The 12,904-nt window shown below is 34.3% G+C and overlaps 1 protein-coding gene across 1 annotated transcript; it reads right to left on the bottom strand.

Moving 5' to 3' along the window:
* Positions 1 to 6,797: 6,797 nt before the first annotated feature.
* On the bottom strand, positions 6,798 to 10,186 carry LOC149544592 (uncharacterized). Its single transcript, XM_089795200.1, has 5 exons — positions 9,356 to 10,186; positions 8,845 to 9,246; positions 8,432 to 8,717; positions 7,497 to 7,607; positions 6,798 to 7,412 (listed from the first exon to the last, which is right to left on the bottom strand). The coding sequence occupies exons 1-5, from the start codon at positions 9,719 to 9,721 to the stop codon at positions 7,228 to 7,230; spliced, it is 1,350 nt and encodes a 449-aa protein (XP_089651326.1). The 5' UTR covers positions 9,722 to 10,186; the 3' UTR covers positions 6,798 to 7,227.
* Between the last annotated feature and the right edge of the window lie 2,718 nt (positions 10,187 to 12,904).

Raw genomic sequence — 12,904 nt, 5'->3', positions numbered from 1 at the left:
AATTCAAAATATTAATAAAAGTTTGTAAGAAGCCTTAACGTATCTTGCTTTAATAAATGATTTTATATAAACTAAGTTTTATATAACTTAAAACTTAATTTTAAAAAGAATAGCAATGATTCAAAAGTTTAAGTCATGCGATTTTAAATCGCAGTAAGTCTCTTAGACTATGCCGTCGGCTTTAAATATAAAGGGTCGTGCGGCCACCTCAATTTTCCCCACCAGAGGTACTGTACCATACTGCAAGAAAAATTGGGAGTTGCCAGCGATAAAGGTAAGTAGGGTAAGTTTATTTTTTTTATTTTTTTATTTTTAAAGTAATATATAAATCACATAAATTTCGTCCCATCATAATTGTTTTGAATATGAACTTGTTTACTTAAAACAAATCCCCTCCAACATTAAATTTTAACTATATATATATATATATCATTTTATTTTATTTTATTAAATTTTCATTCCCACAACAAATCTTTTTTACAAATAATTTCTTATATATATATTATTTTATTTTATTTTAATTAATTAACTTATTTCTTTATTTTGATTTTGATTTTTTTTTTTATATAATTTGCAAATATAGTTGATGGAGGAAACACTTTCAATTATGATGGAGGAAACACTTTCAATTATTCGAATTTTCAATCTAAGATTTTTATTTCCAATTTCAATCCCTTTCCAAATCAGATTTCTAATTCCTTTAATCTACGTAACAAGGGTTTCTGATTACTTATCCAATTTCTACGCATGCAGAAGACATTAGCTAGTATTTAACAATTTACAATATTGAAACGTTTTTAAGGGTTTTATCACAGAGAATTCAGATTTACAATTCACAGGCACGAAGAAGACAAAATTATTTAAATAGCGTAATTAACTGTGTGATTCAAAACATAAGAACCTACTTGGTTCTGATGCTAAAATTGCAACACCCAGAAGATTTGCGGAAGAATTTGCTTCTATCTAAGAACTTCTTTCTAACAGTCTTTCCCAAAATTTTCCTTTCCAAAATTTGCTCCCAATTTCGTCTCCAAATTCCTGTCTTTCAAAAAATGAACCCCCTAATTGTGATAAAGAGTTCTCTCCTTAAATCGGGGCACTGATTGTGCATTCACCTGGGAGAACTCCTTGCTGACAACTCTTAACTCCAAATTAACATTTTATTAATCTTTGTTTTATCTTGCATTACTCTTTTTATCCTTTCCATGCATGTTAAATGCATAATTAAATAACTTTATTTAATTTTCCACTTGACTTCTATTTTTAATTAATTTATTACTTTTAATTCCATACGCACTTAATGAAATTAAAATAACATTATTATTTTCACTTATTTTATCTTTTAATTATTTTATTTTATTTAATCTCATGCACGCATCATGCCATCTAGAATCTTTTAATAATTTAATATCTTTTTTACTTTTAATTTATTTTTTAAAAACTTAATTGATAAAATATTTAATTAACTTAAGTAACAATAATATTTCACATTTATTTAAAAATGAACTCTAAATATATTATTATTAAATTAAATAAATAGTATCACGTTTTAAATTTATATTTAAAACTTTTGTCTCCAAAATTTAATTGTTTTTATTTAATTAATTTCTCAATTAATTAAATAAAATAAAATATTAAAATATCATAATAATTTTTCATTAAATTAAATCATTAATTAATCTTTTAATTAGACTTAATTAATAGAAAATACCTCAAAGACTCATGAAACAACATATGAAAACCCATCATAGAAAAACATATACCAAATCAAACAAAAGGGTTATAATCACGAATTAATGTCATCTGACGCATTCGGAGGGTACTAACTCAGATACTTGTTCTAATTTTCAATTAGGACAAATGACTTAAAGGTATGAGATTTGGACTTAAGAATTTATCTCCCCTCTCTTACCATTGAAATAATGCGATAGGATACGCTCATCTTGGCAATTCAAGGAAGTTGATACCCAATACTTGCAACCTGCATAAAATCCATGCATGTACAGACACAATATTCTAAGCTAAACAAGTAATGGCAAGAAGTGGTGCATTGTGTAGATCCCGACTAGCAGGTGACTACGACTCCCTTCCTTAACCACATCAAAAATGCCATACATAAAGAAAATAAACACGCACACTATACACATGCAAGTATGGGGTAAGTATCCATCAGAAAACACATGTGATAATAAACTATCAATATCTGAAAATAGTGTATAATCATCATGCATATATGAAATATAGAGTAAAAATCAACTGAATCTAAGATAATATCTGATAATCACCAAACAATACTACTAATCATTAAACGTAAAATTAGCCTAAAAGCGTTCGACAAAAATAACAGAAATGTGAACTAGGGGCAGGCACTACAACTTGAAGAGCCACAAGTCTGCCTCCAACAAAATTTAAATACCAAATGCCTTTAAAAGCTTACAATACTTATTAAATACATCAAAATTAATTACCCAAGACCCAAATAGGTCCACTCAACCCCATCAAAATCCCTTAATCATGCAGGATAGCCAACTACCCCAGGATGCTCCTGCATCATATCACAATTTGACTTGTTGTGGAAAATATCTCCTACTTATCAATTTATGAGCTTAAGGGACTTTCTAATGAATGGTTCATAAGTCACAACACTCAGTGAAGTTTTTTTAAATGGGGTTGCAAGCATAGTGGATTTAATCGTGGAGGAAACCTCATAGTTAAGCTCGCTTGAACTAGAGTGGTATTGGGGTGGTGACCTCCCAAGAAGTCCCAGTGCTTCACCTCTGTGAGCATCCCCTGGATCTAATGAGTGCTAAGCATTCCATTTATTCTCATGAGATATTGATTCATGTGAATCACTACTCATGAAACATTAGTCGATGTGTTTGACTAAAAAACTACACATTAAACCCTGATAGCAATATCACAATTAGAATACACTATTTTATAGAAAACAATCATATCATCCAAAATGTACCAAATTTTTAACCAAAGTGGTTCCCCATTAGTGTAAGTAGATTGTCCACCTAAATAGAACTAATAGCATTGGATTTTCCAAATTTCTCTAATCACTAAGAACTTTTTATTCTATTCTAGAAAAGAGTTCACAAGTTCGAACTTTGCAAAAGCATGTGTATAGCTCTTGTACCATACTGAGAAAATATAAGGTGCTTCAAACAAGGACTATCAATAATCCTATATTACTATAAAGTATCTCCCATGACCGATTGTGGAAAAAAAAAATACACCCGTGCGCTCAACTCAAGAAAAATCACAAATCCACCTCAAGGGAACCACTCAGTCTGATCTTGAAAGATCATTGTATAGCATTAAAGATCGAAGTTATTTTCTGTGAACTTCAGTTGGGTTAGTATCGATCTCTTTCCTCCCCTTTGCTTCACTCGGATGAAACGTCTCAATAAGGTGGGTAAAACACCGCTTATCAGTTAGGAAGAGCTCTTTACGGCCAACAGACAAAGTTGCGAAAGAGGTACTTACAAATATGGAAAGCGCTCCACATCACAGATTAATATTATTTTTCTTAAGATCGTACGTCAACCACTCTGACGCCGACAAACTGATCACATTCATATCATAAATCAGTTCCTCAAATATATTTGTCATATATTTAAGAGGCTTGTCGACACACTAAATCGAGTCACGAAAATGGGAGACAGTAATGGTCTTAATCGAAGATTTTTTTAATTAGTTCATAAACTTGATCATGTTCTCCCATGAATTTCCAAATTTGACTAGCTTGTTTTTGAGTTCTAAGACCGTATGCGGGTTACGCTTTATCCACTCCCCTTTAAACTAGAACTTGAAAGATGATGGTCTACCAACAGTTAAAAAGTACACTATCAAGACATCAACAAAACCCCTCTTGCTAAAGCCTCCTTTTGGGAATGAGAAATGGGGGGTCATTTCAGTATGACTCAGATCACACTCGGGTAAAAAGTTGTTCCTTCACTTGTCCCAGGAAAGAACATGAGAATGGTTGAAGATGAGGAGGCTGAGTGTCAACTAATTCATGGATCCCATGGCACCTTCCTTTTGATCTAATGGCAACTTGGACCATGACTTGTTATCTCTTGGATGTTCCTTCTTGGTAATAAAGTTCACCACACAAAGCATATTTAGCCTTTAGAGCAAGTGAGCACTTTTGGGAAGGCTGTTGCATAGTACATCACCCCTAGGCCACTCATACAAATAGACAGATTGTAGACTAAAACAATTGATTTTTACTAGTTATTATGTCGACAATCTGTTCTGATTTGTGAGAATTCTTCGTATCAATGTTTTAATTTCTGATTAATAAAAGCAAAAGTAATTATTAGGTGGATGATCTGTTTTTTAGTATCAATTTGATAATCAAAACTCTTCTACAATCAAATTCAAAAAGTGAGTTTATCTCAAAATTGGTTACTAAAATCAACTCCCACACAATCAAATCTAGAAACAACCTTAAACTTGTCAAATAATTAAACTAAGTAGATAAACACCTTTATATTGAAACTCTTGGTGGAGAGAGACCCTATCAGAGGTTGTTAACCCATTTCGCCAGTGGCTACAGGCATATACCCCTAACCAGTGTTAAATAGTGGAAGTCTTTTATATTTCCATTGAATAATGGTACATATATGTTGCACCATAGACGACACCACCCATTTTCCTAATCCATTACACCATAGATAGCACCCATTTTCCTAATCCATTACACCATAGATAGCGCCACCCATTTCCCTGGTCCATTCATCCATTCATTGCTTGACTACCCAAACAGAAACTTAACTAAATGAGCATTTGGTTAACATAACTGCCTCCCAAACCACTAGAGACGTGCATATCTTTTACTGACGACGAAATAATTCAACACAATAGAATTTGGCTTACCATAATGGCCTTAATCTTCTCACACAATACATGTTAAGCCTGTAGAGTAGTTTATCCTTCAAGTAAAACCCCCTGATTCCTTCTGTCCCAAAGAGTGCTAAAAGCAAAAGAATCTTAAGCACGACAATTGGCCTTATATTCTCAAAACAACACAAGCATCTAGAAAAGTTTTGCACTTTACCCTATTAATGTCCTGTCCAGGTGAGGTACTAACCTCGAAAGCTAAACACATCATCAAGGACTCGTAAAAAATTGCCTCAACCACACCCTAAGTACAATATGATTCTCCAGAATTGAGCCTTCATATGCAGTTGGAAAAGGCTAGTGCTCCAAATAATAGGCCCGAGCAGTATGTCATCAGATCCTTTTTCTTTTTCTCGGTGGAGAAAGTTTGCCTATAGCTGCTTCCAGATCCGTCCTTAAGGTTTTTGATTGAATTTTAAGTTCAATTGCAGGTTTAATGAAAAAATTGATTGTTTGAAAGATTTTGCATTTCAAATTGGCAATCGCAGATAAGACAAAATATATGATAATTCAACTAATCAATTGTTCCTTTCAGTTAAAGGCCAGAAAAAAATTGGAAAAATCAGTTTGTTTTAAAGAAAATTAAATTAGAGAGAAGCTCTACTTAATGTGGAGTTGCATGATAATATTATTAGCCATACAGTTGGACAAGTTAATTTTATTTCATATATGAAAATACAGATGCAAAGTTTTGTTATATTACCGTGCTATGAAGGATAATAATTCCAAAGGAAATGCCAAAAGCAGGCCAGAGGTGTGTTTTTCTGAAGCTCGAGAGAGTAAAATTGGGAACAGCTGAGTTATATCTTATGATGGGTTATGCAGCTAGTTTCTTATAGCTGTCACTATTGCTGTCGTGTAATGATCGGCTGCTATTTCGTAATATTTTGAAGTGTTGGTTTTTAGTTTTCAGTCCTCTTATACAGGTCAATTTAACTTTATATTTTACATCTTATTCGATTTTTAAAAATGATATATTCGTAGATCAGATGATATATTATAGTCACTTCTGCTTGTTCAATCTCAGGTAAACGCCCGTATTACTCACTTACGCAAGAAGGAATCTGAAATTGATTATTTATAATCCATGTCTTACATATCTGAAAAGGTTTTTTATGTCTGAAAAGGTTTACTAGAAAATATTTTAAATTATTGCCGATTTCAAGGCTTTCAGTAGAAACCTCGTCTCTAACAAATTATATTTTCTTTACTACAAATTGCACTGTAAGTGTGCATACATCTTTCCCCAACAAATATTAGCGGAAGAAAAAAGCGAGAATTTCTCAATTCGTAGGGATTTACCTCACGGTCATCAAAATTTGGAGTAATCTCTGGGTTTGAGTTGTAAAAACACCGAAAAAAAAGACAAAAAACAAACAACAGAAATAAAATACGGAAGCCCTAACTTTTCAGAAAATCGGATTTAAAAGATGTGGCATATCCGCCAAGAGGAACAGTACGTCGGAATTGGTTTAGAGTTGGTAGAAGACCAAAAATATCATCACACAAATCAAGAACCAAAAACGCACACTCTAATTTTGTGAAGAATTGATATAAGCAATATTTAAAACAAAAAAAATTGTTGCAATATCAGAAACCCACAAAATCGGCTATGGTATGGTAAAAAGTTGCAGAAATCGTCCCACAAATCAGAAACCAAAAAGAGACACGGCAACCATGATTGTTTTCCAGAAATGGATTAAACTCAATGCTACAGGAAATTGTTGCATAGCCTAATATTATGTTCAATCAAGATAACTGCAAGGGCCTAGGGTACTTTTATTGGTGTTTATCACAATAGATCAAAATCTATGCTGCCATAAATCGAAACAATGAACAAATTTGTGCTTTCTGAATCAGTAAATAACACATTCTCGAGCCAATACTAGAAAGAACCTTTTACTGTAATGAATTTCATTATATTCGATTTATTACAAAATGCAATAACCGTTTCCACTGAGGCCTTGGAAACACGCCACATTATTGGATAATACCTTGCCGGTGCTCAACTAGCACCCCCTTTGATGCAATGATGCTTATAACAATGCCAAATTAATCTATCCCGAAAAATTTCACTACTGTACAGTCCAGATAAGAACTTGGGAACTCTTGCCCAAGCAAAATACAAGCCACCATCAATGACCCGTCACTTCTATTATGTGTTTTACAACACCAAAACCAACAGACTACTCTCCCGACAGAGCAGTTCCATCCCCCCCAATACAATCCTAAGCTTCTAAATTTTCTTCAATCGAGTAGATTAGAAATTATCTGTAGATCCTAAATAAGCATTAGATATTAGCAGTAGGTGAAAAATTAATAAGTCCACTCCTGAGGTAAGCATATTTCCGCTGGTGCGGCCTGGATCTGGGAAGAGGTTGAATAGAAAGTGTTATTTTGGTGCTCAGATATTCCATTTTGTGGCGCAAGCTTGCAATGATCCACAGGTTTCCCCACATACTGTCCTGATGGATGAATTGCAGGTGTTGATACCAAGGCATCTGCAAATATTGAACAGATCAGTCAACAAAATAAGCACAAGTGAAGTTCAGATCAGATAAACATAATAAAAAATTATAGCTCACCACGATAATTATGAGAAACACTGCACTGCAGCCCTGTTTGAGCATTTATGTCTTCAACATTAAGGTTCAGTGCCTGCACAATCCTTGAGGGCAGTAGAACAGTGGAACAAGCTGCAGTGGTGCAAATCACAGTTAGAAATCCAACAAAACAACATATATTAAAAATAACACAGCAACTTCAGAACAGATAAAACACAGATACGGAGGCATACAGAATCGAAAAACAAAGATGACACCATTCTAGTCAGGATTCAATTTTTAATATTTAAAAAAAAATCAAGGCAGGAAAGAGTAACAGTAACCCTAAGCCGTTTCCAGGCAGAAAAGATGCACAAATCACAGTTAGAAATCCAACGAAAAAACACATAAACATACTCCTGAGAAAAACAGTATAGCCAAAAACAAGGTATTCCATTAACACGGCAACTTGAGAACAGTTGGAACATAAATTCTAGCACCACCTAGCTAGGGTCCAACCATTAGCAATGACAAGCAAATAGTAGTAGCATCCTAACCAGAAAAGAAACTCAAATAGGATCCAAGAATTTCTACCAGAGAAGAAAAACATGGAAAAAAGAAGCTGAAGATTGCAACCTCGTTAATTAAAAAGATGCACGAATAGGCAACCGGATGGACTATATTACAACATGGAGGATTGAAAAACAGACCTAGTTGTTCACAAAGGATAAAATACCTGAAAAAACCAAAACAGCAAATATGTCACCCAGCAAAACAAATTTACCATTCAGCTATGAAACAAACAAACCCCATGTCAGAAACCAACACTGAATATCAGAAAACATGAAAAATAGCGTGTATGCAAGAGCCTTGGCCAGCAAATCAGTCATGAAACCCTAGTTTGAAACGCTTTCATTAATCCACGCGAAGATCTAAAATCATGCTAAAGAGAGGGACCGAGAGAAAAACAATCCTACCTGGCTTCCTTCTCAAGTCGGAGTTGTTACCCACACGCCGAGGCAAGAACACACCAGTGCCTCCAGACTCTCGGCCTGAGCCATTGGGGCCAAGGAAAACGGCTCTCATTCCAGACCCCCCAGCTTGCTGGAGAGGAGGCCATGGAGAAGAAGAGTAGTCAACAGACTTTGTAGAGCGATTGACAACACCAGATTTGCTGCCTGCCCTGGATTGCAAGTGCTGAACTTGTGTAGATTTCGCTTGTCTTCCCCAAGCAGATGTATTATTGTTCTTAGGCTGCCTATACTGTTGCGGAAAACAACACAAAACAAAACCACTTGTTAATCATAGTCCTCATATCGTACAACTGGTAGGCCTAGGATCTATATAAAATCAAAAGAGATTGAAAACAAGTGAGGAAAGGCTTTATTACTTGGTAAGGAAGGTTTCTCCTATCTTCTTCCTTGACCTTATCACTCCAACTTCTTTGAAGCGTTTGAGATGAGTAAACTCGATCCTTGGAAGGAAATCCTGAGAAACTTGAGCTCCCGGTCTGGAAGTCCTTGTTGAAAGGATGTGTTGCAGGGGCGTTCTGCCGTCTAACAGCTCCAACGATGCCTTGGCCATGTATTTGAGATGTGGGTATTTGCCGCATACCATCCATCTCCAACCTCACAACTTCCCCGGCTGCATACAGTAATTCAAACGCATCCGTGTTCTCTGTCAGGGGAGTAGTAGGAGGAGACGAAACCTGTGAAGGTCCTTTAGAGCTCACTGTAGACCAACTACCCGCTGCCGACAAGATAGATTGTGGAGACCTAGCCATTGTATTGGACTGGCAAAAAAATGAAAAATTCAAGAACAAAAATTAGACCCCATGTTCTTCAAGATTTACCAAAAAAACCAAGCATGAAACAAGGCTAAGTAAATCTATTAGGCACTACCTTGCATGAATCAAAGACATTCGGTCTAGATGTCCACTGCAAATCAGGAATTCTGTAGCTGTTGTCGTCATCATCAAGCATGGAATGAGCAATCCGATGTGCTAATCCAGCGACATGTTCATCTTCTTCATCACTCTCCGTTTCAGTTGAGCCTACAACTGACTCAACAGGGGAGTTATAGGAGGAGGAATCCAGGGCAAGCCCGAAGGAGTTCCACTCATAGGGAAACTCGGAAGGAATCTGCGGCCTATTGATTTTATTGCTCTGCATGACTCTTCTTTCTTTGGGAGGGCTTTCATCACTCAGGAAATCGGAGGGTAGCCATAGCTCACCATCATCCAAGTTTTGGGAACACCGAATATCCATCCCTCCCTTAAATGCCCCAAATCAGCAACCAAATCAGTGTTTGAGTAAGATTACAATACACTCTTCTTACTCCCGGTACTCGATTGCATCTATAAACCCCCCAAGTTTTGAACTTTAAGGTTCAGGGACTGAAGTGAAGCTCAGTGGGAGACAACTGCCATAGATTTGTGCAGTGGTGTTTGCTGAGAAGAGAAGTAAAGATTTGTAGATCTAATGGCCGTAATTATAATAATAATAATAACAACACTCAATGGATAATAGAGCACTCGTCCCCATGATCCAACACAGAAGAGGCCTTAGGAAAGTATTATCATATCAAACATCATGGGGTTTCCAATAGGGACCCAATGAATTGATTATAGCCAGGCACACTTGGTTGCCATGTTATAGAGTACAGACCACTGTCAAAAGGAGCCGTTAATTTATTTGGGAAAACAAAAATTTTCTAGTAAGGAATGTCTTTGTGCAGGTGAAGGGAAACAAACAGCTTTATATAGCATTAGGCCTCCTTGGGTTTTCTGGGTTGTCTTCGACTTTCTACTCTTCACTTACAATCCCTGCTGGCAGTACCATTTCACATGGAAAAAAATGGACAAAATATCCACATAGACAGAAGGTCTCCTATTTCCAAGTGGTGTTCTCAGATTGTTGTCTCCTTTACTCCCCTCCTGCCAGGTGTAATCCTCCACACACACCCCTCTTTCCACCATCATGGAATCTTCTCCATCTCTATGCCCCCAATTCAAAACAAAGTCCCTACTTACCCTACTCACATGGCTGAACATCAATGACAGTTTCGCTTCATCATAGATTTCTCTATATTCCCGCCAACATCCACCACAAATCAACATTCCATCAATGCCAAAAGCTTCGCAAATTTAGTGATGGGATCCGTAGCAAATGCACCAGACAATCCCATCACCAAGTAAGCCCTAAAAATCCTAGTCATACATTCCCTAGACTATAGATTCTCCCCCCAGAGTTAAAAGCGCTGGTTACCCACCTCTTGGGAGCAGGTAGTTTCGGTCAAGTAGATTGGCCACGTCACCGTGGGTCCTGCCTGCGTGGCAACCCTGACCACAAGCTGCCATTATAACCGTTAAAAACTCTTTAGTTAGAGAGTCCCAGGAATCTAGAAATGTTGAACCATATGTTGCAACTGATTTTTATTTTTTTTTTTTCTGTGGAGCATCGGGTTTAGCCATTTCAATCAAAAACAGTTGTCAAGGAATTCAACATATCTTATTTTCCCCCGCAATTTGTATTTTCTGATATCCCATTCACATCTCTGCTACCTAGGTAGTTAGTTCAAAAGTGTGATAGAGCCTCCAAATTTAGAATGCATGTTGAGTTGAGTGCTTAATAAATTCAAAATTGTTTGCGGGGGCGAGGTTAGAAATTCAATCAGATATAAAGGTTTTATTTAAAATAGAATTTTTTAAAAAATTATGGTTGTTAATATTAATTAAAAATTGAATGTAATATCTTTATTGAAAAAGTAATTTATAAATATAGAATATAGCAAGGAGATTCTTAGAAAAAATTACAACTCAATAAAGAACAAGTGTTTTGCATTAGGTTGCTTTAATATATAAAATGATTGTTCTAGTGTGACTCTTAGAAGAAGATTTAGTAGTTCCAAACATAATAAAAAGGTAAGAAAATTATAAACTAAATATCATAATAAATTACATGATACATTTAAATTACACACATGAGAGGGTGTGTACATTAGTTGCAATATAGCCACTGGGTAGTCTCATCTACTATAAGTCATGTGAAGATCTAAGACAATAGCTCAATATTGTAGACTATAAAAGAATAAGGAAATTCTAAAAATAAAGTAGTGCAAGTAGAAGCATCCTCCATGAAATACAAGGTAGTGTCATATACTAAAAGTCATCTATAGACCTAAAAAATAAGTCAAATGTTGTGACTATAAAATATCACAACAAACTACATGGTACATTCATATCTACACGTGATAGACTATCTACACTACAATTAGACAATTCCTACTTGGAATAGGAGCTAGACCATATACTATAAGTCATTTGTATATCTAAAAATAGACTAGTCAATATTCCATACTATAAAAGAATCAAGAAACTGCAAAACTACAAAAAGTGAGAAAAATGATGAACAACTCAATATTACAACAAACTACATGATACATTCAAATCACGCACAATTTCAAGCTAGTCATGCATAATATAAGCCATCTACATACCTAAACACAAATGGTCTAAAATGAGAAATCATCAAGAATTATGAAATTTTAAAAATACTAAAAGAAGAAGAGGGCAAGAAAAACAATGAACAACTTAATATCATAGCACACGACATGATACATAAAGATCATCCACCTAATAGGGTAAGTAGTGGGTAAGTAGTCTTGTTTGTAATACAACAATTAGAGCCTTCTATATGGAAGAATACAAGACCATCACATATATTATAAGTTGTCCATAGATCTAAAAATAGATAGTCTAACATCCTAAACATATAAAGAATCAAGAAAAAAAATTATAAAAGTAATTTAGGTTTATTTAAACCAATAGCTTTTCCCTTAAACCAATATTTTGAACATTTGTAGTATGAAAAAATTAAATAAAAATTAAAAATAATTATTATGGGAGATTATTTTTTATTTTTTAAATAATTTTAAAAATATAAAGTAAGTTATAATGGATGATATAATTAATTAATAATAGTAATAAGATTTACACAAGAATCAATAGTCTTTTCATATATTTATTAACAAAATTAAAATATTTATTGTAAAGTAGGTCTAATTTTGAATGTAGTAAAAAAAAAAAATGTACATATGTAATTGTTATGAAAATAAAATTTAAAATAGAAATTAGTTTCAACATGAACCTTAAATATAAATAATCTTAATTTAATAGTCCAAAGACATACTTCTTAATTATGTGTCTAATAGAAACTAATTAAAAATATGAATACTAGTTGGATAAAATATTGACTTAAAATGTGTTAATTTATTGTAATTTTCTTTGTTAATAAATTTGATCGATCAAATTTAGTCAACTACTAATTTCAATAATTGAAATTAGATAACGCTTATCAAAATTATATTTAATATATAAATGAAATTTGAAGTCAAAATATTAAATGTTCTAAAATGCATAAACATAATTTCACTCCAATACTTCATTTGAA

Source organism: Cupressus sempervirens, chromosome 8 (assembly GCF_028749045.1).
Source record: "Cupressus sempervirens isolate cs-2001-9-10 chromosome 8, ASM2874904v1, whole genome shotgun sequence".
In the NCBI taxonomy this organism is placed as follows: Eukaryota; Viridiplantae; Streptophyta; class Pinopsida; order Cupressales; family Cupressaceae; genus Cupressus; species Cupressus sempervirens.
The sequence above is the reverse complement of the archived record's forward strand: the minus strand, read 5'-3'. Positions and strand labels throughout refer to the sequence as shown.